Source organism: Lagopus muta, chromosome 4, assembly GCF_023343835.1.
Source record: "Lagopus muta isolate bLagMut1 chromosome 4, bLagMut1 primary, whole genome shotgun sequence".
In the NCBI taxonomy this organism is placed as follows: Eukaryota; Metazoa; Chordata; class Aves; order Galliformes; family Phasianidae; genus Lagopus; species Lagopus muta.
Window position 1 is genome coordinate 65,313,791 of NC_064436.1, and position 25,104 is coordinate 65,338,894.

General features: G+C 42.4%; 1 protein-coding gene across 1 annotated transcript in view; it reads right to left on the minus strand.

The window, feature by feature from the left end:
• The window catches only part of FGFRL1 (fibroblast growth factor receptor like 1), a 162,375-nt gene that overhangs the window by 77,515 nt on the left and 59,756 nt on the right, over positions 1-25,104 (minus strand). The window contains exon 3 of the mRNA XM_048941045.1: positions 6,325-6,597. Within this exon, the coding sequence (XP_048797002.1) occupies positions 6,325-6,597 (273 nt within the window). The remainder of the gene's footprint in view (positions 1-6,324; positions 6,598-25,104) is intronic.

Sequence of the window (25,104 nt, forward strand, 5' to 3'; positions counted from 1 at the left end):
TTACTGTGATCCAAAGCCCTGAGCATCAGCACAGATGTCTTGCTGTGCCCCAGTGACACCGCACCATGTGCTGATGAGGCCTTGTGCTGCCACTGCAGTTGGTAGGCTGCAATGAAGGAGTACATCAGGTCTACCCTTTGCAGTACAGCTCCCAAAGGTCAAAAACAAACTGAGCTTTAATTAGCAACATAACCATTACTAAGCATCAGTGACTATGGCCAGATCCTCATCTGGTGTTAATCAGGCTGCGTATGCACAGAAGGCCACCAACATAGATCCAGCTGCCTTAACAAATTAAACACAAGAACTTTGTTACTGTTTATTGTCACAAGGAATTCTTCATTTCCATATAACAACTGACTAATCATCATTAGTCATGATTATATGCCCTGTGATTGTGTTAACGGTCCCATGCTGGATGGGCTGCCTTTCCCACTTCGTGCTGATGTAAATGTGCTAAAGCAGTATTGCTAGTTTCCTACCATGACTAGCACAAGCTCAACCACCTTGTGCTCAAATGCAACGAATACACTTCTTTTTTTTTTAAAAGCACTGACTCACTGCAGTTTTTGCTTAGTATTAGCAGTCCCGTGGTGCACACACTGCTGACTCAATGTTGATTCACATCGTATTGCTGAGCACATCTCTCTCTGTTCCCTGGAGTTTATTAAGAGGCCAAAATCAAAGCATAAATGAATTTGTCATGCTTTTCCAAGATGGCTGATGGCACCTGACTCTACTCTAGGCTACAAATGTTTTCTCAGCTTTTGCACTATAAATGAGTTCTGAGACACGGATTGATGACTTCATTGGAGAACTGTAATGCAAACCATATTTTACTGTACTTGTCTTTTTTTTCACTTGGTATTTTCTACTACTATGAGCAGAAAAAAAAGCACACTAAAATAAATATTCATTCAGACATTGCCATGATTTTTTTTCAGGATACTTATGCTGACTGTTAAAAAAAGGTTATTTTAATGCAATTTTTTCACACATGCCAGTTATCCAAGAGAGCTGTCTCTAGTCAAGTTGTAAAAAGCATAAAATAGCAGCTGGCTCAGCAGGAAAAAACTACTCTAAAAATAAATCTTCTGATGTCAGGGGGATTCTCAAAGCAATCAATTGCAGCAGACAGACAGTAGCCATTTAACAGCAAATTTGATTTGTTTGAAAACAAGATGTAGCTCAATTTCCCAATAACGTATCTGACGGTCAGGACAACAAGCTGTCCTTTTCCTACTGCTCTGTGCATCAACACTTTCCTGCTCCACAGTCCCAAAAGGGAACTATGTGGCCTTGCCACTTGGAGGGCCAGGCAGCAGGAAGGGGAGTGTGAACTTGACAGTGATATATTCTTCCCACAAACCTTCCCCCAGATCAACCCAGAGAAGAGAAAAAGCAAATCTGATAGGCGAAAGTACGCAGAAAGAAAAGGTATGAAGAAAGAAAAACACTGGAGAAGCTGTTCCTTGGATTTAAATATTGATCTTTTGAGAGTGTGCTGAGATGCACTGAAGCATTATGTCTTATGTAATTGACAAACATCAAGGGAAGCAAGAAACCTACACATGCTAGTGTCTCCTATTTTTCTTGCTGCAGAAGGTAATAAGAAGCGTGCATGCAGACACAAAAATAAATACAGAAAGTCTGATCTTTCATCACTTGGTTGAGCAGTTGATGCAAGATGAAGTATTTACTGGTAGCACCTGTAGCAATAGTCCTGTGTGTTGCAATGCTGGCACACCTTGCAGGGTTTCACCCAGAACATTTCTGCAAGTGAAAAGCCTTTTGTGTTGTGCATTAGTGAAAGAGGTCATTATGCCACATCATAAATATTTACTAATAGTGTTTCCTACAGGTGTTTATCAATGAATTTCCCTTCAGAGAATGAGCAGACCTCTGGAACAAGTGATCTTGTTTATTATTGTAGAAGGGGATGGTAGTGGATGCTATCCAGTGCCCTTCCAGATTGTGAAGCCCTTTGCACCAGTGTCTGAAGTGTGTGCAGAAGACTATGGCTATCGATGCAATACTGTAAGAAGGAATATTATTTTCCTGATTTCCTTTATTTTCCACATGACCCACTAAAATCTCAGAGAATCCACAACTGATCGTAAAATCAAAGGATAAGTAGCAATGAAATTGATGGCTGTATGCAACCTCAGAATTTCTCCACTCTGGCTACAACTTGACACAGGCTTCAGTTAAACTATTACTTGGAACTTCTTCCTGCAGAATGTGCCTCATTCAGTACATAAGGTGGACAGTTTTCAAATTATAATAAGCAGTTATTCAATATTTTGTTTTTTGCTCTTTGGCCTTAGGCTCCCTTTCATAGATTACTGGCAAGGAAGTTTCATTCTGCAGTAAAGAAACCACAGGTTTCAACCAATAAATTAAAAACAAAATACAGCTAAGTTTCACACCTATAGATTGCAAACCATCTTTTCTGACTTGATTCAACTGGGAAAGAAAAAAAAATTAAACCTGTAGTGGACATTCAAAGATAAAATTTTCATAGACACCATTGTACAAGTAAGGTTTTGGGGAAGCACAGCACATTTCTTTTGATGAGCAACAGATAATTCCCATAATAAGAAACCATTGTACTTAATAACTGCAATGCAGATTTAATGCTGATTAAAGATGAGTTCCTCTTCCAACATTAGTAAATCTGTCTGCAGTATAATTGGCATCCCGAATCTTGTGGTAAGCCACAAAAACTAGTAAGGCTGGCTAGAAGAGGAAATTGTAGTTTTGACTTATATTGGTTATCTGCTTTTACTGGCTTACATTTCACGCAGGGTTGTATTAGACCAGGATTCCTTGGATCTTTGGGATCTGGGTCCTGTAGTCTGAGAGAATGTAGAAAAAAGCAGGGCAGAAACCAATTGCTACCATGTGGGTTGGCAAAACCTTTGTCTGAGATCAAAACGCCAGAATAAGAGAAGACTCCCTTTTAACATAATTAGGAAGAGAAGACTTTACCAAGAAATGTGAAGGAGGAGTAGGGTGAGATTTAAGAAATTTAGACTCAACTCTGAGCCACAGTTCATATTTTCTCTGGTCTTGAATTAATCACTTGATCTCTCTTTGCCTTAGCTACCATCTGTAAAAACCCAGTAATCTTTCCCATCCACACTTGCAGACTGGAAGTTCTCCAGTCAGGCAATGTGTAGGTATGTCTACAAGACATGCAGAGGCTGCCCCAAGTTTGCTGTACTTGTGCACTGAGCCAGCTGGTTGCAAGCAAGACCTGGCACGAGAGCCACAAGTGTCATTAGAAGAGTCCTAAACCCACATTATTACATTTCACAGAGACCAGCTTGACAAATAAACATGGGAGCTCACCTCTGCCACCCACTGATGTCAGTGGACCCACTGATCTGTTTCCTCTGTACAGTGTCACAAACTTTTGTTGGCTCTCTGTTGTACTCTAATGAAAATAGGGATTAATTGAAGTTAATATTAGTAAGAGTTATACAGCACTGAATGCAGAGAGGTACGGTGCAGCTGAATTTTAGTTTTTACTCTCTGTAGGATCTCAAGTAAGCCCTCAGGTTAACCTTCTGCACTTTATACATATATAACATAGCAGTTACAGTTCTTCACTTGCCAGTGGTTTGGAAAAAGTCAGTTAAAACTGTATAACATAACTACAAAATCCTTCAGTAAGCTACTGTATGGATTTCAGATATCACTACTGAAATTCCAAGAATGTTTTCATGCCAAAATAGATTTATTTTTTTTTTAATACACAGTGTTTAATGAATACTTTGATTCTATTCTAGATTTAATGTCTTAACCACCTTGCCCATGCCTGACACCTGCATGGTTTATGCGCATTAGGTGTCAGCAGTAAAGCTGTTTATAGGAGCGCTTTTCTCCTTTGAAGAAGCTGGAGAATGAGAGCCCATATGGTTCAAAAGGCCACTGTGCCTAATGAAGTTTGTGTTCTCCGGAACACAAACAAAACAGCTCCATCAATTTGATCTTCATCCTCAAAACCAACATGTGGTTGGTTTTAAAACACTGCCTCCTTCTCAAAAATCAACAAAGGACCTTTCTCAACCAAAAGCATTTTCACCACGATGAACACGAGCATCTGGCTAAAGCATTAAATGTTTGGAACTTTTGAAAGAATAAGTCACTGATACCTTGTGTTTACTTGAAGACCTTGGAAAGAAAGTCTCTGGGGAACATTTGTTTTCAGGGAAACTCTTGTAATGAAAAGAAATTGGTTTGAACATTACAAGAACACTTCTGTATCACTGGAGATGAGAGACAGCAATAATCCATCAAAAGTGGCCTGAGCAACACTGTGAGACAAGGTAGAAAAGTACAAAGACTAAGAATCACTGTCTTTAGCCAGCATTAAAATAAGGACGCAAAGAGATGAACAATAACTCAGTCCATATGTCTGCCACACATTTAGTTTAAAGTTACCCTTTTCTTGGCACTTGGTTATCAATATTTGTTTGCATAGCGTTCAATCTCACACCCACAGAGGCCGATGGGAGCTTGCTGTTTCCTTACATAGCTGTGTGATGAGGCCCCAAATAACTGGTGTTTGTGCTCAAGGCTTTTCAGTGCCAAATATAATGAACATCATTGTTCTTGATACAATTTAATTTGATAATCCAATTTCCCTGACCAACTGAAACGCAATTTTTGTCTCAGTCGTTCTTGAATACAACTCAGCTTTTACCCTGTGCCTCCTCATTTTTCCCTCTCATTTCTTTCAGTCATGCTACCAAGGGCCTTCTTTGTCTTACAGATGCTGAAAAACCACTTTGCCTTGGAGTAACATCAGCCAGCTTGGACCCTGAATGCTATAGAAGGCAATGGATGACAGAATTAAAGATTTTGGCAACCTCTGTGAACAGCATAAGCATGACTGAAGCAGTTTCCTATAACACTGTCTTCTCCACACTAAATAGTCTGGAAGTCATGTCCAAGAGTCTGCAGAGGCATTAATCTTTATAGACTATTTTCACTTCGTTCTTTCAGCTCAGAGTAGCAATGAAGAAAGGATGAACAAGGAAAGGAATGTGTATGACAAAAACCAAGCTACAAACAGCATGTAAGCTATAAGCTGGCTTTTACAGTTTTATATCACTGATGCTACAGGAGTTGTACAGCAAGTGTTCCCTCACCTAAGTACCTCTTTCCTGATAAGACACATATGTTCTGTTTTCTTTCCCATATTGGCTTTGCAAAGTGCGTTCACCAAGAATCACCCTGTTATCGGGTGATAATCCTCTACCAAGCAGTGTCAAGTGTTTACTGCATGCTCTGAGTCCAGAGCAGTCCTCCTACTAAGCACAGAAAGAATAAATTGGGAAAAAAAATAAACAAAAAAAAACACAGGTCAAGTGCAACCAGCAGGATGGAGCCCAAAGCACCATCTTCACTTTTACTTTCCAAGGAAAAAGAGAACTCTGTGGACCAAATACTGGGAGTGCTGACCTGGCAATAGCATGAGCAAGATGCCTAATTTCCTCTCTTTGTAACATTTCCCTTTGCTCCTTCAGTATCCGCCACCATGTCAATTGTAATCCAAATCCAGCCTCTTCACAGCTCTTTCCCTCCACAGACAAAGGGTATTGAGCACATTTCTGTGGCAGCCATGCCAGAGGAATCTCTGATTATCCAGAGAAGTTTTTCTATGGACTTTCAGGAATCCTCACCCCAAAATCCCATCACCAGATCAAGCAAGCCCTTCGGGGCCAGTCAAAAGCACAACCAGAGAATCCAAGATCACCAAGTTGTTATCCAAAGTTTTTTGAATCCTGTGACCATCAAGTGAATTTCTCAGCGAGCGAGCATCCCTGAGTCATACACTATCTCTAAACCTTATTTCAATCTAAATATTATTACTCCTAAAGATAACGCTTTGCAAAAGCTCAGCACATAGATCTTCCAGCTGTACATTTTTTTTTATAGGTACCTTAATGTTTGTTTTGAGAACTACCCCGTTCCAACAGCAAACATAAAGATCAGCGTGACCTCTCCTTATCACACAGTCTTTCCTGTGTGGAATTCATTGTGATCTAGACCCTAGTGACTATTGCATCATTTCTGTTTATTTGTAACCTTTGGCACTGTGTAATCTTATCTGCCTACAGCCGGCTGCAGAAGATGTGCAGCAACACAGCCAGCTCTGGCAGTCCTCAAACACTGGAAGGGTCCAGTTAAGAGCGGAGATCAGTCAATGATTAGCAAAGCAAATCTTCAGTCACTGACAGCTACCCAGAAATCAGCTCGCCCTCTCCTCCCTGCAGAGAAAGTCAGGCTTGGCCTTTCTGTAGCTTTACTCACCTATCACGATGAGGGTGTAGTTCACATTGGTGCTGCCGAAACCATTGGTGGCTTTGCAAATGTAGGTTCCCGCATCTTCGCTCTCTACCTCTTTGATTTTCAGCCCTTGCTGAAGGATCCGGAACCTCGTCCAGCCACTGTGGATGGTGCGTCCATCTTTCATCCACATGGTGAGGGGTGGGGGATCACCTTCCACCGGGCACAGGAGCTTGATGGTCCTGCCCAGCCTCACTGACTGACGGTGGATCACTTTATCGGCAATCCTCGGAGGGCCTAAGAAAGAGCAAAGGCAGGTAGAGTTGTTACTGCTTTTGCCACTGATAAAGCACTGATTTAAAGGTCAGCCATCAATCAAGGCACTACAATGACTGCCACACAGAGAGACAGCAATAAGGGCTCACCAAAAATGTTTTAGAGCTAAAAGTGGAGGTGATTATAGAGAGGGACGTCAAGGGATATCCGGGTTTGTGGAAAACCTGAAGCTACATCTTCTTCACCATCAGCAGCAGCTTGCACTAATCCACAGCTCTAACACACCAGGAAAGTGCAATCCTCTCTTCCTTTTCCAAAGCAGCCTTCCTGTAGCAAGAAGGAGCTCTCTACACAAACTGTTCAGCTGTATTTGGTAAAGCAACTGTAGTTGTTTTAAACTTACCACCAATCCTGAAGACAAAATTAGTAACAGCACCAGTACTTAAAACAAAACACTGCCCCCCTCAAAAAGTTACAGCCCTTTCATGTTATATGTACAGTAATTCCCTTTAATAGTCACCACATGGGCTTTATCTGAGACACATACGCCTGCAGTTGTTGGACATAAAGCATTCACTAGATAACGCTTCACAGAATCACAGAATGGCCAAGGTTGGAAGGGACCTCAAGGATCATGAATCTCCAACCCCCTGCCACATGCAGGGCTACCAACCTCCACATTTAATGCTAAACCAGGCTGCCCAGGGCCCCATCCAACCTGGCCTTGAACACCTCCAAGGACGGGGCATCCACAACCACTCTCCAGGTAAAGAATTTCCCTCTGATGTCCGACCTAAATCTCCTCTCCCTCAACTTAAAACCATTTTCCCTCATCCTACACATATCAACCCTTTCAAAGAGTTGATTCCCCTCCCCTCTGTAGGCTCCCTTTAGGTATTGAAAGGCTGCAATAAGGTCACCCCGCAGCCTTCTATTCTCCAGGCTGAACAAGCCCAGCTCCCTCAGCCTGTCCTCATTGGGGAGGTGCTCCAGTCCCCTGATCATCCTAATGGCCCTCCTCTGGACCCTCTCCAACAGCTCCCTGTCTTTATTGTACTGGGGGCTCCACACTTGGACGCAGCTTCACCAAATCACAGCATAGCCTGACACTGCTGCATTGCTAGCAGTCCAAAAGAGGACATATTCATAAATTGCCTTTGCAACCCTGCTGGATTCTCCCAACTGTCAAATGTTTGTTCTTTGTAAAAGGTGATAATTTCATGCAAAACAGAGCCCCTGATACACTACAGAGTATCAAACGTGCTGTTTGCCATGTGATAACAGGATCATCTGGACCAGGCCAATATGTAGAAAAAGAAGTGATAAAAAATCCAATGGTAGGAATGGTCCCATAGCTGAATTCAACCTGGAATTTCTTCCCCAGGCTCTGAAAAATTGAAGCAGCCTCTTTTTCCCTCATCTGTCTTTTCATTAATCAGTCCATTGCACAAGCTCCCCGCTCAAACTGCAATAGCAATGCTCTTCCCAGAATAGTGTATTAATGGGTGTGATAATAAGTGCCCTGTTCTTGCATAAGGACAAAATGTTTTGCTAAGGATTGCTGATGCTGAGTTGCACCCAAACCCACAAGATGTTTGTGGGATTTGAAGCTGCTCCTTCGTGTTTTGTTTCTGTTTCTAGTGTTTTGCAGGATAGGACTCACTTGGGACAAGCTACAGAGTTCACATTTGCACTTCCTCATGACTAATTCCTATTATTTTTGCGTCTGCCAGAATTTTCTCCAGTATGACTAACGCAGCACATACAGCCCGGTTCAGGAATGGCTACAGAGCTGCTATCATAGTTGCTCCCATGAATTTCACAGCTTTGCTGTTGAACAGAAGTGCTGCACAAGCTGAGTAAAGAGTCAGAAATTAGTGTGAAACTCATTAATTAGCTTCATGATGAGCCTGGTTAAAACAGGGGGGCTTAGTTTAGACACATGCATTCTGGAGATCTGTTGAAGTCCCAAAGAAGGCATATATTAAGAGCATTTATTCTGAAAAACTCACTCCCAGGCAATGATCCCACCATCATAGCACATCTCCTGCAGACACACGTGGAACAGGATATTGGAAGTAATGGTACACCAAGGGAAACAGCAAAACACCGTGAGAAATCCTGCCTGATCAGAACTTTCTGGGCACTCAAGTCACACTGTTGACACTTTTGAGTGTAAGGAAACTCCAAGCAGCTCAGTGGATGGGAAAATAATACTGAGATCCTTTGAATGTTGATCTGACACAAGTCACGTTGCTGAATCTTTTAAGAAGAGCTCCACCCATCAGGAGGAATTGTGCCTATTGGCTTAAAGAAGTGGAATTCACTCACACCAGATGAGATCCAGCCCCAGATTCTTCTAAATTACTCAGTGTAAGGAAGTAGAATTGTCCAAACAATTTCAAAGCTTTGCTGAAATTCTGGGTTGCCCTTTGGAAAGGTGCTTTGTGTTTTAAAGCCCCGCCAAGTTGAACTTCAAGAGCAGCTTCATTACAGTCTACTTGCAAGCCAGGAAACTACTCTGTGCATATTCAGATTGCAAAAGCAGACCTAAAATTAGTGCTGGGGGAAAATGTTTGGTGCGGGGCAAGCAGGGACAGTGGATAGCGAGCGCCCTCCTCCCTGAAGCTCCTTCAAAATCCCTTTCCTTCCGACATTCAGGTTGACTCCTGATGAATTTTGAGACCTGGAGGAATCAGATAGTTTCCCAGTCACGTCATGTGCCTCGTTGAGGCGGGCTGCACAAGCAGCTCTCCTGACGGCACTGGGGTTGCCTCTGGATCTGTCACATGGTTGGGTCAGCGAAAAGCTTGGTCCTCCTAAATGCCATTTTCCTTTGATTGACCTTTCGTTCTGAGGAACTGTTGGATCGCTCTCAGTCACAGGATCTACTCACAGACCTTTGTGACATTTAGTAAAGGGTGTATTTCTCAGAGCCTTTTGGCCTGAAAAGCAAAACACCGGTGGGGTCCTTTGCAACCCTTTCCCCCTCCATTAGCACTTCTGGTGGCTTTTTTCTTGCTACAAATTTTTCTGGATACAGCTGCACGCACTCCTCAATATCATATGGATGCAGGCACGGATGCTAAAATCTCGCTTCTGCTTATTGGTGCTGTAAATATTCCTATTTAATTACCCATCGTCTTAGTATTAATAACTTCCCACAGAAGCACTATTCTCCCTCTGCAATCAGTGCCTTCACATATACCAGAGGCTTCAGAGGCCCTGACAAGCCAGCGAGATCCTGTCCTCCCATGGATGCTCACAGCAAAATCAAATGCTGGTTTTATCATAGAACAGCTTGCATTGTAAGGGACCTCAAGGATCGTCTGGCTCCAACCCCCCAGCCACAGGCAGGGCTGCCAACCTCCAGATCTAATACTAGACGAGTCTGTCCCTCACTGATCTCTGTCTCTCCTTCTAAAATACCAGCATCCCCTCAGTCTTATTTCACTATATAGCTGAGCAGCCCTGCCTTGGGACTGCAATAGAGACAGATAAATGCTTTTCAAGACCAGATACACGTTGGCACATCTCACCGGCAGTGTTCTGAGGGAAGACAGTGTGGAAGGGGACAAATGTTTTGCAGAAAGGTTTTTGCCACATTCCCTAGCACAGCATGACATACCACAGAAATCCCACAGCATCCAGACAGAAACATATTCCCTCTCCAAATCTATGCATTAAGCTGCCCAGAGCTGCTCAGGCCCTCTGTGATTTCTAGGGCTTCTCTATAGCAGTTTCATCTTCAGTGAAATGAAGTGAGTAAAAGGATAGAGTAAAAAGAAGCCATGCATCTCAGTATCTCACATGAACCACTGGTACTGAAGAAAGCTCCCCAACTCGAAGAATCATCCCATAATATCCTGGAGTGCTGCTGAAAATTGCCAGCTCCCCCATGGCACTGATCTGAAGATATCCACAGGCTGCTTCACGTGCAGCTGCCAACAAACTTAAAGACTGAGCCCTAGGTGCTGCCAACTCCCCATCCCTTGATGCTGCTGGTTTCTGCCTCATGCTATAATGCTGACCTAAAAAGCTGATGCAATCACTCCCCAAGCAGCCAGGGTCACAGTTTCAGCCTTTCTAGACCCCAGCTTTATGTTTCAAAACTTGAAATTATTTTGTTGACATATTATTAAAATATTTAATGTAGACATCTACCAAAACAGACCTTTTAATGCCAATATACTTCTAGACCAATCCCTCTATCCTTACACTTAGCTATCCCCTGTGATCCAATTGCCATGTGCCAGGACTCATGGGTAAAGGCACAACACTGGGCCCTTTCAAACACAGCAGGAGAGAGCAGTGCCTGCTGTTTCTGGTTGGAAATCCTGAATTCCTGCTCCATACCTCCCTCATTTCTTAGCCACTGGGCAGTGCTTCTTGAAATAGACCGGCTTTTGTAAGTGCAGAGAATCCGCAGCCTCTGATGCTCCTGGAGTGAGAGAGACCTTCACACAGTCCTTTTTCCCATGGGATGTGGGAGAAGAGCTCAAAGGAAAGGCCCCAGGTGGGTATTCCACCAAGACTGCTGATGCAGGTTTTTGCATGCTACTATAGTTGGGAGAGAAAACAAGCACCATTCCTTGTTTCTTTCAGCTCTCCATTCTGCAGAGGCAGCTCTCTATGGCTACTGGGTGCTGCTGAGAAAAACTCTTTAAGCCACACCAGGCTGCAGGGTGCGGCTGACTTCACAGTCCAGGCAAACAGAAGGAGCTGGTGCAATAAATTACACCCACCCTCAACACAAACCCCACAGGGGCTGGTATCATTCACTCCCCTTGTCCTCAACCCTATGGTTTGACTGATTCATTTCTTAATATCTGGACTGGGGGGGAAGGGTGGGGTTTGACATCCAAGGATATGACTTGGGAAAAAGTGACAGGAATGCAGCTGCCTTCCCCTGTGCCTGGCTGTTATTCTTTCTCCAAATACAAACTAAATATAACTTTGCCCCATACCATTCAAATCATTTTCATTACTAGAAGGGATCATGCCTGGAGTTCCAAGGGCCAGGGTGCAATCAGGCTTAAAATATAATTTAAACAATCCAGACCTTACACTTTCCACCAAGTTATTCTCCTGCTTCTAGTTTCCCCATCTGCAAATACATAGGAGTACACTCAGAAAGAAAGCAACAGACCGAACCAGATGCCAAGTTTTCTGTTCAAGATCATATAAGCCCAGTCAAACATTAACAAGGAAATGCTGTGATCACCTCGTTTGTTTTAAATATTTCTGCCCATGTACATGCAGACATGTGTGCAGATTTATTTGCCTCATTTATGAATACAAGCAACTGGAATCTCCATTCTGTTCCATTATATAAAAGACAGATCCTACACCTGTCTTACTGAACAGCTGGGCAATTTTCAATTTATATCCGGCAATTCTGCTCTCTACTATCCTATACCATGGAAAAGCCCCACTTGCTGCTGTGTTGCTGACACGACTTCACAAGCATTCCTGCTCTTGTCCCCAGTGCTTGGAAGAGTTGGTTGTTGCCACATCTTAGCGAAGGGGTTATGTAAAACTTAGAAAGCCTCCCCGCTTTTTTTCAGGAAGCAGGAAAAACGATTTCTAGAAGTGTATTTAAGACACAACAGTGGAATAGGCTGGAGCTTCCTGTCCACATTTCTCACAGTCAAAAACACACACACATGTAATTATATTTTCCTGGACTGCACTGCAAAGTTCGCGCACTCGTTCAACTCATACTTGTAGTAAACATGATTTATAGCTCTGTGTGAAAAACCTCCAGATATATGGTGTTTTGATAGTGACTCGAACCTAACACTATAATTTAGTAACACCTAGCAGTGAAAGCTAAATGATTTCCCACTCCACATTCCTAACTTTCCATGAACCCCTTTTACTGCTAACCTGGGGAGGAGATACTGCTTCTACAATTGTTTGGACTTAGCCTTGTTATTTCTTGAACTAAACTGCACACTGACTTCAAGCTTCACATATGGTGAACACACCAGCACTGACCCACATCCTAAGAGACCGTTTGCCATGATACAGTTCAAAGTGAACTTTATTAACACATTAAACATAATTACAAAGAGGAAATTCCAAAGAAGGTCAACCAGCCCGGACAGTTTCTTGGAATGGAAAGTAATTTATAATATCCACATACAGTATTGTGAAGTTTATAAAGAAGTTAAATAAGTTTTAAGAGCCCCATGGGTTAAGCATATTTTATTATTTAATACCAAACACATTCACTTTCCATGAAGATAAGATTTCGTTTGAAGTGCTGTGTTCGCGAATTAGCAAAGTCTATTACCACAAAGCACCCAAAACAACTCATCAATGCACGCAAGGAATTAACATCAGGGACCACGGTGTGTCCTACACAAAGAAAACAGCAAAACACAGAAGCCTTCCACTATGACAATGAGGTGAAGGAGTTGGACGAGGGCCACTAACCAAACCACTTGTTCAGTGTGAGCCCAATCTCTTAAACCATTTGACGCAACCATTTGGCCTTCGCTGTACTCATCACTGCCAAACTTTGTCCTCCAAAGTCCTCACTGCAAGGGAGGCTCACAGCAGAAACAATTTCCATCACCTCTTCCATGTTCCAGAATTAACATGGATGGTTGGAAAGAGTCATCTCAAAATCAAGTTTAAAACTTGACTTTGTTAAGTTGAGGAACCTATTGGACTGCAAATCTCTGCTCGGAGTTTAACCCATTCTGTAATAGCTCTTTGCAATGTCAGTACAAGGTTTGAGTGCTCCTTGCACTCTTCACACATTATAATTACCATTATTTGCATTGGCAGTCAAGTTGTAATGTTGGGTTGAAGGCCCACTATGCTGAGGGGTGGACAAACACCTACCAAAAAGCAAGTCCCACAGGGAAGGGTTTACAAGCAATGACGGCAAAATCTTAATTAACACTATTATGTGTTCCTCAAAGGTCCATGCCCAGTCTCTGCTCAAAGCGAAGCCACTACATGGGAAGCAGAACTGATAAAAATGAAGACACAAGGGGGTTGGACTAGGTGAAGTCCAGAGGTCCCTTCCAATCTCTGCAGTTCTGTTGATTCAGTGATTCTGTGAAAGCTTTGCCTGCATGCAACATTAACTATTGGCATAAGCAATTTACAGGAATGGTGAACTCAATAACTTCTCATTTTTTAAAACAAAACAGTCTGCTTTTCCAAAAGGTATGCAGTAGCCAAGCAAAGAAGGGGTCATCATAGGGGTAACTGGGCCACATGCTTTGGTATGTGACATAAAGAGATCAGATTAGATGAGCTAATGGGTCCTTCTTGGCCTGAAAACATAGGCGCCCACAGACAAAAACAACGCTTATCAAAAACAATCAAAAGATTATAGAAAAAAACAACAGCATCTCTGCAGAACAAAGGCTCCTAGAGAGGAACAAAAAAACACCACAAGTATTTGCTGATCAGCCACGATGAATGGTCAATCTTAGCTGTGGAAATAGTCTCAAGAGCAAGTTGTGAGCCTGAGCTGTGCAGCTGAGCCCAACATGACAGAGGAAACAGCTTTGCAGATACGTTTTATGTCAAGTAAAGTGGCCTATTTTCTGTTTCTTCCCTACCTCTGTGTTAGGAGCTGCTTTTCTGAGGAAATTGATATTTATTGATAGCACAAGAAGTGCTTGCCATGTTTTATATGAGTAAGAACCAGTCCCTTGAGTGAAGGCTGCCAGTAAATTTTCTACTCTAGATGTTCCAAAAATGAGAAAAAAATAGAATATTTGGGAACATGTTCCATTTAATTAAGTGCTCTGCATACACATTTCACCAAGATTTAATAAAATAGTTATTGTATGTTAAACAATTGGCACTTGATTATTGCATAGATTTATTACAGTTCAACAGCAGTAGATGAGATACGTATCTCTTACATGGCTTTTAAATCCTTTGAGCATATGTTTTCAATAATCAGTTGGTATTTATTTAACATGAAATTACCATTTTATTAAATTAAATATGCATAGGTGACATTCAATTTCAAGTTTTGCAGACCATTTTTTCAGCAGCAAAAAATAGTAACTGCATCCCTTAGGTTTTGAGGTAGCAAATGCAAAGGAAAGTTAGGATTACTTCAAATTACTTTTGAAGAAACAGTCTTTGCAGGTTAGAAGGTTTCTCTTCTAGTGCGGAAGAAAATATTTATTGTTTCTTAAGTGCTGCCAATAGATTTCATGTGGCCGAGAAGGGAGGACTAATATTTTTATTCTGAGGCTAAAATTACACTGACAGTGCACTCCAGGTACATAGCACAACGGATAACCAGAAAAGTTTCCATAGAAAAGAGGTGTGACAAAGGTGCACTGGCACTCCTTCCCAAGTAAATTGCCTTCTTCATTCCCATTCAAGAAGGCAAGCCTATCCGAATAACGACATTCCCAATTAGCCTGTTCTAAAAAATCCAAGTCATTACAACATGTTTTCAAGATTCTGAAATGAAAATGCTTTTTTTAGCCTCGTCTCTAGGCAAGACACACTGCCTGATGCTGGAAGAAAGCTAGAAGTCATCTGGCCCGAGTGAGGCAGCAGGATCCAGAGCCCAAGCAAAAATCCTGCCCAATAGCTCTAACCTGCTCTCCCCAAAGCCAGCCCAAACTGCTGGTGCCTCCATCATAAATTCCTGCCAGCACAAGGCATTTGTTTGCTCACCGTACTCTCTGGGAAACAATCCAGTCAGGCAGCCCTATATTGGCTTGTGGGGTTAAGCAACCCCAAATTTAACAGAATTGTTATTGTACTGCTCCCTTCCAACTACGAAAATCCTGCTCCGTGAGCCCAGTGCATTTCCCAGCCAAATCACCCACCACCTCCAAGATTTTTAGCAAAACAAACCAGATCTGCAAATCTCAGTTTAGTTCACATATTTTGCAATAAAACTGAGCCAGTCTGCTCAATTTTTGTCCCCTTCTTTGTCCTCTTATTGACATGTAGTCCCCCTGCCACTCAATCTTTTTATTTGAATGCTCCTAGAAAAAGGGATGCCAAGGTTCAAGTTCAGTGACACAACTTCCCCTTGAGCCTTGGTAGTCAATATTTAACCCAGTCTAAACACAGTTTAAGGTTTAATAAGTAATTAGCCATTTCCCTTATAGACAGATGCTTGTGCGAGAGCTGTACAAGCAGGAAATTGTAAGTGTCATTGTTTATGTCTGCAGGGAAACAGAAACCACGATGGCTGACTCCGTGCCATATTCGGGAATGATGTGAGCTCAGGTCTGTAAATAGCAGGTTTGCCTTCCTGCTAATCCACAGCAGCGAGCCTTCAGACACACATCAACACAGGGACCTTCTTCATCAGTATCCAGAAATTTGGTTTTCCTCAACATATTCTTAAAATAATAATAATAGTATCCTTTAAGGAACAAAATTACAGAAGAGTTGATACTCTTCCATCCATTGCTGGTATTAATGGCCATTCCCAACAGACAAGGCAGAAAAATCTGTTATAAGGGCATTGAGAACATGGATTAAAAAATTAAAAAAAGGTCTTGAATGCTCGTTCTTGAATAGGAGACACTGCCAAAATGTCCATACACCTCTTGCTGTCAGAACATCAGTGCAGTGCCCTACATAGTGAGGCTGCTCTCTGTCCTCAGTTTGCTCTACTCTTGTCACTGGGGGTTTCTAAGTTTGCTCACCACAAAAACACTGTAACAAATGTTTGTTGGTGACCACAAAGAGATAAACACCGTGGTATTTAAAAACTGAAGTTATTTTCGGAGGCTTCTCTGAAACAGAAAGCGCTTCTAGCTGGATGGCCACAGAGCAGACTTAGTCCTGGAATGTTCTGCAGAAAGGCTTTTCTACCAGAAAATGACTTCTTTTTGTCAAAAGCAGAGATTTTGCCCAGATTTCTCTTTCAATACTTGCCTTTTCATTATGAGAAGTCTTTCATGTCAGAATTTTGATGAATAACGATGCAAAACAAGTGAACAGAAAAGTCTGAATTTTGAAAGCATATAGATTAAGGAATAGTGGTCTTTTTTACATGCTGCATCACTGAAATATGAAAATAGGTGAATTAATAAGCATGGATGTTATACATTCAGATTTTATGTACATATATATATATATATACACACACATACATACACGCACACAAACATAAGAAAAAGGAAACAAAAAAATCCTCATTTTGCTCCAGAAAAAAATGCAAACCAAAGCTGACAATCCACCTGCCTCCAAGCCAACAGCAATTTACATTTTTGACTGCAACCATCCACAGTTGCTCTACCAAAGCCTTCTGTCCACCCTATGCGTGGCGGAAGGGCTCAGAGATATTCTTCCTCTCCAGATTGAACTCTCATGATCAGGGCCTACCTTAAGCATACCCTTGAATCAGGAACCTGCTTTAAGTTTGAATTTCTTTGTCATTTCCACCAATTACGCTTTGGCTCAAATCACAGAGCTGTAGTTGAGCACGCATACTGAATTGCTTGTGTATTAAATTAAAATGCAAGTTGTCTTCCAGTTCAAATTGGCACATAATCCATAGGACCAGCCAGGGGCTATTTTGAAGTGAATACCCACCTGAAATGAGAGCATCGGGTCCGCAGCACCAAATGCTTTAATATCCAGATCCAATCTTACCAATCTTATCAATCCTCAGCACTTGCTAATACAGATATAGAAAGAAATTGCTAGTTGGGTGCCTGGTAAAACAAAAGCAGAAGCTGTGCTCTTGGATTTCCATTAACAAGATCTTGGTCTACACGAGCAGACTGGAGCTAATCCAGAATAAACTCCCCAAATGCCTATAGTGTGAACATCACCTCCTCAGCACCAAATATTTCATTTTCAAGATCTACTCCTGCTGTGCTGTTCCACAGCCTAACTCTGACATGTCTGTACATCTCTTCCAGGAGGGGAAAATACTTAAAGGCAATTTAAAAGAAAGTGTTCACATAGGTTGATTCAGTGAAAACATACATTATACTCGAGCAATGCCAAGTCTTACACATATGAAAATAAGGAAACCATCAATGAATTCTTATAGCATTCACATCTGGTTCCTGCTCCCCAGACACTGAGGCACGCACTACCTGATGCAAAAGTCTGGTACTGGCAGAAGCAGGGCTTTTTAAAGAATGAAGCATTCACTCCTATAGAATAATATCCTGTCAGGTACACAGCTGACAGTCAACAGCCCCAGGTTCAGATTATACCCAAAGGAAAGCAGATAATGGATCAACCCCAGCTTGGTGCCACAGCACAATATTAAAACATGTGCTGATGCCTGCTAAGTCCATGTACAAGCAACTTCATAGAATCATAGGATAACAGGAATCATTTGAGTTGGAAGATACTCTCTCAAAGGCGTTCCATCCCTTGGATCATTTTTGTGCCCCTCCTCTAGATGCTGTCCAAAAGGCCCATGTCTCTCCTGTACTAAGGACTCCACATCCTTAGTACAGTATTTCAGGTGAGTTCTCACCAGCACAGGGCAGAAAGGCAGGATCATCTCCCTCAACCTGCTGGCTACACTTCTTCTGATGCAACCCAGTATATGATTGGCTTTCTGCACTGTGAAGGCACACTGCTAGCTTATGTCCAGCTTGCCACCAACCAGTATACCCAACTCTTTTTCTTGCTGTTAAAACTCAAGTTACCTTTGTCAAAGCCATTGTTTACAGCTAGGAGTGCCAGATGAGTTTCTGGACAGTCCCAGGGCAGCTCAGATTTGAAGGCAATATCAATGCATTTCACCTGGTGTGTCTGAAGCTCTTCTGCATCCCTTGCTGCTCAAAAACTGCTTCACTTCATCTGAAAGAAGATGCTTTCTCCCTGCCCCTATTGTACAGCAACATGAAGCATCTCAGGATGAGCACTATTACCAAAAAACCACCTAATAATGGGGATATTATGCCTAAATCAAAATGCAAACAATAAAAATGTGAATTAAAAATTTAAAATTGAAATTCCCCAAACTACCCAAACGTTTTGGCAATATTTCTCCTTTGCTGAAGATCCCATATCTATATAAACCTACACATCTATATAAACCTACATACATAGTGCTAATTACTGTGTGATGCATAGCTGAAGTACAAACACTATCTTGGTAGTGCAGCGTTATTCGAACTACAGCTCCCAAGCATGCAGGATTTTTGTCAGCATTGATTGCCCTGTGATAGCAAATGATGTCATTCCTCTGGTGGGCTGTACACTGGCACATACTGTTGTCTCTGTCAGGTAGATAGGGCTACCCTGGAATATCAATCAGTGAGCTCTCCTATTACATCACAGTCTGGTAATGCACAATCCCCACTGCCCTCTTCCATGTGTGCATGGGGGAGAGAAACTTGGAGAGCCCAGCAGCTATCTAGTGAATCTGTGCATGGAGAAATATTGTCTCGGCACTACCCCACATCACGCACACGTGCATAACCAACACGCACATCTCAACAGCTGTCAGCAGGAATTCCTGGCTGCGTGGCCATAGATTGGCTCCTTGTAGCACAGCAAAGTTCCCATTATGGGGAAGATTTCTGACTTTCTCTGCAGAAATGCAAGTTTCTACTGTTGTGACAACTTGAACTTATTCTTAGTGAGGACACATCACACCTGTGCTGCACACTGGCATCTCTGAGTAAGGACGCAGGAGGTCACAGCCTATGCTCAAACAGCACAGGACCCCTTCCTGTCACCTGTGGTGGACAAATTGACACATCCCTAATCACCTGCTAATCCTTTAATCTTTATTGCATGTAAACTCCAACCTTCTCCCAACGGCAGTGCTGTGATAATTGCCAATCTGATTACAGTGAAACCCCATTGGAAGACTCAGTGATAAAAGATGGATGCAAAATCGATTTGTTGTATAGAACAGTGCCACAACTGCCTTCAAATACTGACAAATGAAAGGTCGTTTAAAATGGCTTTTATCTAATAACTGATTTGACTATCTGACAAAAGGCAAAATTCACTTCTGAACATAGAACAAAGGAATTGTTTTACATACATAAGAGAATCAGTTTATGACTAAGAAAGAAAAGGTGATGTAAGAAATTTCATCATCATCATAGCCTATATTAGAAGACTGACAGGGCAAAATACAAGAGACCAAACCAGATGCACTTAGGCTCAAAACATCTGTGCAGGAACTCAGATGGAGCCATTGGTCTCACCTTTGCTTCCAGATGTCACAGTAAGAGCAGTGCAAAAGTGACACCTAATATTCATCATGATAAAAAGCAGTAATCACTGGATTGAGCAAAGAGTGAGCAATACGCGCTGAATTTTGATCTGAGATAAACTGAGCTTTGGGATGGAATGGCCCCAGTAGTAGAGGTGGCAGGTTTGGTCCACTGGGAACAGCCTGAAATCCATATAATTGCAGAATATGGTGGTTCTTAGCTTTAAAAACAATGGGAAAATGACACAAAAACAAAACATCTGGGCAAGAGCTTATCCTCACATCACTTTCCTATGGTGGGTAGAAGCAAAGCCAAACCCCCCCATCATGTAATCCACTGAAAGACACAGAAAAATATTAAGAAAAATGCAAGCAGAGGCCAAACTAACTCCTGTGTTTCATCCATTGAAGGGAATCTGCCTGCATTCAGAATTTTCTTGCTTTTATCTTGTGATATTAGGTGCTTGTTTCTTAATGTCTCTTTCGTGAGGGCATAATCCCAACGGAGAATCTCTGTTTATTTGAACAGGAGAGGGAATCTGTGACCTTTGTGATTATGAAGAATCACTAAATGCTTTCAAAACAGTAAGCAAATAAATAAAATCCAATCTGTTGTAACATTTATGATATTTAAGCTGCAGCACTGGCTTTCTGGGGTTTGACCAAGGAGTGCTGAACACGCAGGATTAGTAATGCGAGTGTTTCCCACGGATGTGTCCCGTGCCATTTATCTAAGCGCCTTTATGACACGCATTAACAAAAAGCTACACTAGCTGCGGGATCCAATAGCTATAGGATCTAATATATCTTACACTCCATTCACCATATAGGAGATTATAAGCAGGTGCCTCTCCTAGGGAAACTGGTATATAACAATCAACAGGAAGCTTGCTCATATCTCCAGATGTTTGACATTATGGGAAGAGGAGAGAAAGCGAGACATCAGGGTCAGTAAAACCATGCTACTACTCTTGCAGCACCTACAGTCCAGGAGGGACTTCAGTAGCTCAGTTCTGCCATTGATAAAAGTTTTACAAGACCTCTGCTCTGAAATCAAAGGTCTGTTTACTTAGCCTTTGCTTGCTGGGCTTTAGTATAGTGCAGGGAAGATCAAAGCTGAGACCTCGTTTAGCATGTCCAAGTACACAACCAGCAAGTCTGTTTATGTTGGATTCCTACACACTGAGTGTGCTGCTGTCTGTCAACACTTCAGGCTCATTTTTGGCAGGGAGGGAAATATTCAGAAAGGCCCCACAGATTTTGGTCCTATTGAAACAGAAGCGGAAGTCAGAACAGGGAGATCTGAGGTCAAAAGTGAACTCCTTGCAGGAAGAAAGGAGGAGACCCATGGTCTCTGCTGAAGTGCTGCATCACTAAAATGCATCTACAGTCTGCATCAAGAAATGCAAAAGAAAATTCTGGTTCTGCACTGTTTGGATCTCACCTGAGTTTTTACTGCTCACACACAATGCAACCAGGGCACCTGGTTTGGCAGGTGTAAGGGATGGCATCCTTTCAATCATGCACAGAAAAGGGTACTGATGGTTATCAGCAAAGCACACTCCTTCAGTCTCCCAGTGATGGCTATCAACTCACACTGCACTGTTCCAGCATTTACAATAACAGCCCACTTACTCACTATTTCTATTCTCCCTTTCAATCTTGCTGCCACAAACCAAACAGTTTTGTAGTTGCAGGCAAATTTTCCTGCACCTGTAGAGCAACACTTTCATCCATTAATGTACATCCATTTATGTAACTTTTAGCAAAGGCTGGAGCCATGCCATGGCCTTAGTCCCAGGCACAGTGGTGGTGGGACACAGCAACTGTACAATCACTCTGTTCTACATGGCTTCCATTTTCACAGTTTGTAAGAACTTATCACTCTCATCAACTCCTTCCCAAAAAGACTGTGTTATATCCGTGCTTTGAGATCCTTAGCTGGTGGATCCCACAGCGGCACTCCTGGAGCAGAAATGGAGCTGTCTGATCCAAACTAGTCCAATCTATCACTGGGAAAGAAACGTCACAACTGAGGACCTTACCAATGATTACTACAGCTATAACCAGAAAAGAACCACTAACACAGTTCAACCAACCACACATGTACCATGTTCTTACCCTCTAGTGTATTGATCAGTTTTAAGGGTGGTTAGAGTAAAATCGCTTCAATCTTAAATCTTCATCTGAACCTACATCGCTTTCAGTGGGTCCCTTCATAGCTTGTTTTCTGATGGGAGCAGCTCACACAGGACTGATAAAGCAGTACCTGCTTCTTCTTCACTTGGTTTTACAAAGAAAAAAATACATTACCAAGAGAAAACAAACAAAAAAACAATCCTATAAAGGAATGTGTAGAGAAGACCACAAAAATTGTAATCTGGAAGTTCTTCCTCTCACCATCCTATCAACAGAACTGACCCCTGAAAAATGGAAAAGTAGCAGAAAAAACAAGCTAACAGATAAGGTAGTCCCTTAGGTCTTTGAATCAAGCCAAATAGTAACAGTCACATGGGTACTGAAGAGTCTTCATCCGCCCAAAGGAATATCTCCTACTTGTGGCGGTGCAGACTGTGGGCACCTTACAATGAAGGGAGAAAAGATGGATACCTAGAAGCAGGTGTCTTTTAAATCAGTCAGAATCTTTCCAGCCTGTCAAAGGGATTTTTCCTTAAGAGAACAGCACAGACCACTTTGTTCCACCATATTGCACCACCTATTGTCAAAATCTTCACATACACCCTGAGCTTCTGCCTCCCCCACCTTCTGGCTCTGATATCCAACCCCTTCATACACTTGTAGACAGTTATTGTCCCCTCAGGTGTCACTTAGCCAAGCAATACATACATTTACAAGCAGCTCTTTTAATCTTCTCACATAAATCAGCTCTTCCAGTTGTCTGATCTGATCATCCAGGCCTGCCTCTCTCTGTCCGGATGAAAACCTTGCCTGTCACCCTGACATCTCGTGGATGTTGAGCTGTCAGCTCGAGCTCAGAGCTCTTAATCTTTCCCCCCCTCCCCACCTCCTTCCTTAAATTGCTGCATACACTGTGACTATACTGCTGCTAGATTTTCCTTGGCTTTCCCTCTGGCTGCCCACACCCCAACATGTGCCACCATCTTGCTGTAGCTCATTGATAAACCCTGGCCCTAACTCTCCATCCATTCACTCAGTCGGCATCCATGATCCTGTCACATTTCAGCAGGCCTTGATGAAGCACAGTTCTTGCCTCAGCTATACTCATGTTTTCTAGGCCCCACTTTGACCACATCTGCTTCTCTTGGCAACCCTGTCAATGGCAGGGATGCTGGAACTCTTGAAGCTCTCTTCAAGCTAAGTCACTCTACGATTCTCTTCATTTTGAGCTTTCCCTTTCAAATGGCTGATACTTTGCTTCACTGCAAAGACCCCTAGAATCTTAAAGGTTGGAAAAGATCTCTAAGATCAACTAGACTGACCATCAACCCTTCTCCACCGTGCCCAATAAACCACATCCCTCAGTGCCACAACTATGTATTTCTTGAAAACCTCAAGGGACAGTGGCTTCATCACCTCCCCAGGCAGCTCTCCTGGTCCTGCTTTCAATAGCACCTCTTCTCTGTCAAAGCTCCAGCTTTGTCCAACTGACCTAGAAGTCCAGGCTCTCTCCTCCCGTTGTTTGTTTTGTTCTGTTTTGTTGTTGTTTTTTTGTTTGTTTGTTTTTGGTCTTCAAACAACATCACTGGTGTTTTATGTCAAGCTGTCTGTCCCATGTGAGAGCATCTTCTCTGCACTTATACTGCATCCTTTTTACAACTCCCTGAAAGGAGGTTGTGGCAAGATGGGGATCAACAGCTCTCCCAGACAACAGCAATAGAACAAGAGGTAATGGCCTCAAATTGCATCTAAAGGTCTTTTCCAACCTCAGTGATTCTATCTTCCTTCACCTCATGCCCCTGGCAGCAATTTGGGCACAGCCTGTTTGTGGTGCCAGTCAACAGCTCTCAGCAGGGTGAAGGCTCTGAACACAACAGTGACGCACATAAATCACAGTAATCACCATAGCTTCACTAGCACCTCTCCACTGATTATCCTCACTTCTACAACCTCAGCATTAAAGTATAATTGCATTTTAACAAGCTTCATTAGCACATTGCCTTAGTCAAGCTGAACGCAGCCCAAGCATCCAAGGAAACCTCATGGTGCTTCTTTTCTGCTCAATATAATTTTCAAGGCTTCTGTAACCTGATTTGTTAGGAATAACCTCAGGGCTGCAAAGCTTTTCTTCTGCCATCCAGCAATTAAGGAATAATTTGTCACAGAGCAAGTCAAGCTGCAGGGCAGGGAAATCCTGTGCAATACAATGAAGCTATGTAAACCCCAGCCCTCAGTGCAGGAATGAAGTGAGCATCCCTCCCCTCCTCCCTCATTAAGGAGAGAAATGCCTGGATGCACCCTGCCAATGTTAGCTAGCAATGGTTCTTATGTGCTTTTTCAAACAGTGAAGAAAGCGAAACTGAAAGACTCCAAATCATAATGTTGAAACCCCATTGTTTATTTTTAAACAAAAGCTACACTGAGAAATGTTAATTTCTTAATAAGAAAAAAAAAAACAACAGTGCTAAGTGATGTTGCGTTGGACTGACCTAATTTGTGCACACTGCCATCCACAATAACATGAGGTGCCCTGGGCATATAGTGTGTGTGCCATGGGATCGAGGACACGCTCCTGCACAGCGAATCCCAATCAGGGCCACACTGCAAATAAACACTGGCTCAGTAAGTGTTCACATAGCCATGGGCAGACACACACATGTACAGACTCACATCAGAAAAAAGGAAGAATGGACAGCTCAAATTTTGGTAGAGCTCAGTATTTCTATCTGGCTAAACCCTTGCTAGCTTTAAAGTCATTTAAAACTTTCTCCAGATATGTCTGTGACATAAAAGTCAAACAGTTTCCCAAGCATTCCTGGAAAGATGCTTCCTGTTTCATTGAGGGAAAGAAGGTATTTTTAAATAAAAATGCTCCCTGTGTATTAAGCTCAGTCACAAAACCAGAAGTGGTTTTGCAGATGGAGGCTGTTACCTGTTTTGGGTTTTTTTTCCTTACCATCCACAGTAGCCAGATTAAGGAACTGTTAGCAAAGTTCAGTCACAATTTCCAAAACCGTACATAGGAAAAGTGTGGCAGTTATGGAAAGCTATAGAGCTCAATTACTACAGGGCCCCAAACAGCTGTCCATGAAAGCAGAAAACATGGGGTTAATGGCTCTTTTAGCTTTCCCTTTTAGCATTTACAGACAACTGAGGGCTGGCATGGAGATCACTGATCACTGTTGGAAATTCTGCGCGCAAAGAGAGAGCCTGATCTTGAAAAGTGTGGGTAA